This window comes from Auxenochlorella protothecoides, assembly GCF_000733215.1.
Source record: "Auxenochlorella protothecoides strain 0710 unplaced genomic scaffold scaffold54, whole genome shotgun sequence".
Lineage (NCBI taxonomy): Eukaryota > Viridiplantae > Chlorophyta > Trebouxiophyceae > Chlorellales > Chlorellaceae > Auxenochlorella > Auxenochlorella protothecoides.
Window position 1 is genome coordinate 713,495 of NW_011934258.1, and position 2,045 is coordinate 715,539.

At 68.0% G+C, this 2,045-nt stretch overlaps 1 protein-coding gene across 1 annotated transcript in view; it reads right to left on the reverse strand.

Moving 5' to 3' along the window:
* Positions 1–2,045, reverse strand: part of F751_4880 (hypothetical protein) — a gene marked incomplete at both ends in the record, with an annotated part of 8,553 nt that overhangs the window by 4,158 nt on the left and 2,350 nt on the right. The window contains 4 exons of the mRNA XM_011400981.1: positions 459–598; positions 845–857; positions 1,036–1,178; positions 1,424–1,588. Of these exons, the coding sequence (XP_011399283.1) occupies positions 459–598; positions 845–857; positions 1,036–1,178; positions 1,424–1,588 (461 nt within the window). The remainder of the gene's footprint in view (positions 1–458; positions 599–844; positions 858–1,035; positions 1,179–1,423; positions 1,589–2,045) is intronic.

A 2,045-nucleotide genomic window follows, 5' to 3' on the forward strand; every position in this document is an offset into this window, starting at 1 on the left:
GTTGGGCTCGGACGCGGGGCGCGACACTCCAGGCCCCCGCCGCCGCCCGGCGTGGGCGGGCGGGTGGGCGGGATGCCCACTCGCGAAGGGGACCCCGCCAGCAGGTCCGGCGCGGAGGGCGAGCGCGGCGGCGAGCCCGGGCGCGGGGGGCGGGCCGTCGGCGCGGCGCGCGGGGCGCCTGCCGACGAGCCGCGCTCCCTGCCCTCCGCGCTGTGAGCCGCGCTGGCCTCCAGCGCCACGCTCGACCTGTTCGATGCAGTCGATGGGGCGTCGGTGAGGCAAAGGGTATGCCGGGGGTGGCTGCGATCAAGGCTTATGGTTCCCTAAAACTCGATCCCTCTTGCCCCCTGGCCCCTGCCTGTCCACGCCGCACTCCGCACAAGCCTGAAGGGAATGGCACATGCATGGGCAGGGCTGGGACCACCCCTCACACACTCGAGAAAGAAAAAGGTTCCCACATGAGGCGCTGCTCAAAGTCCCAGTTGCCGCGGGAGTGGGCCGATAGTGCCGCCTTGAGGACGGGGGTCTGGCCGTCGCGGGGCGGGGTGGACGCCGTCTTCTTCCCGGGCTGCGTGGCGGACAGCAGGACGTAGAGACCCTGGAAGGGGGGGGAGGGGGAAGAAAGGGGGAAATGAGGAGGTGATAGGGCAGGACAAGATCCGTGCACGCATTCTCAGGAGAGGGCGAGTGGGGCGAGGGCAGCCAGCCGGAAACAATCGGTCATCGGGCGGCGCCTGACGATGAGCCGACGCCATGTCGAGAGAGGGGTTGATAACAGGACATCACTCCACACAAACCCAGTCCAGCAAGAAGCCGGGGTGCCTCCACGGGCGGTGGCGCGCACCTTGTTCACGTGGCTGCCGGTGGGGCGGCGGTGGAGGGGTTGATGGGGGAGGAAGTGAGGAAGGCTTCCACCATTGATTGAGGGCTCTGCCCCATGACACCAAGCAGCCTGGCCCCAACCACTCAGCCACTGGACCCTGACGCATACAGAGAATGGCACATTCGGACCCCTCCCACAACAGCTGCACTCACTAGGGGTGGCAGAACATCATGAGCGGGCGCAGGACCACCGCCGCCAGCAGTTCGGAGGTCACGGTGAAGCTGGGGCAGCGGGTGGGGATGTCCTTGGGGTCCAGGAGCAGGCGCGCAATCCCACGGGAGACGGCGCGCAGCATCTGCGGTGGTCATTTTTTGGGGGGGTGACGGGCGGCTTAGCCTTTGTGGGGTCCCTGCAGCCCAGACCCCCTGTAGCCCAGTACCCATGCCGCTCAGTCTGCAGGGACCGCATCCGGGCCTTGGTCTCCCGAAGCAGGGCCCCCCCGCCCCCCCCCCCCACGGCATGCCTGTCGACCCACACAAATGCCCATGGCCCCTGCAGAGAGCCTCGAACGAGTCGATCCAGCGCCCGCGGCGCACCCACCAGGTAGTGCCCCTGCGGGCTGTGCATGGCTGGGTGCAGGTTGTTCTCCGCCTTCATCTCCCTCTGGAAGGCGCGCTCGCGGGCGGCGGGCTGCATGTCCTTCAGGGCCAGGCCGCACCGGGCGGCCAGCTGGATGGACTCCCGAGTGTCGCGATACAGGTCAATCTGCAGAGGGGGAGGTGCATGTCCTTCAGGGCCAGGCCGCACCGGGCGGCCAGCTGGATGGACTCCCGAGTGTCGCGATACAGGTCAATCTGCAGAGGGGGAGGGGTGGGAGCCCAAAAGGTGGGGGGTGATGGGGGGGGAAGGGAAGGGGGGAAACGGCACACAAACACCTTACCCCACCCCTCCACATCCGTGGGCCTTGAGGGATCCTCAGTCGTGAAGACAGGGGACAGGGGTCCCAACCAAACAGCGACAGGATGCAATGCAGAACGAGGGTTCCGCCGAGGTGCGGCCCTGGCAGCCCCTGTCAACCACAGAAGTGTGCGGAGCTCCCTCCCGCCGCCCTCCCTCCCTCCAAGGGTACCTGCTCCATGAGCAGCTCAGACAGGTCGTTCAGCACGGCACGCAGGTCGGCCCGCCGCGAGCGCGCGGCCAGCTTTCCAAAGGCGTCGTTCAG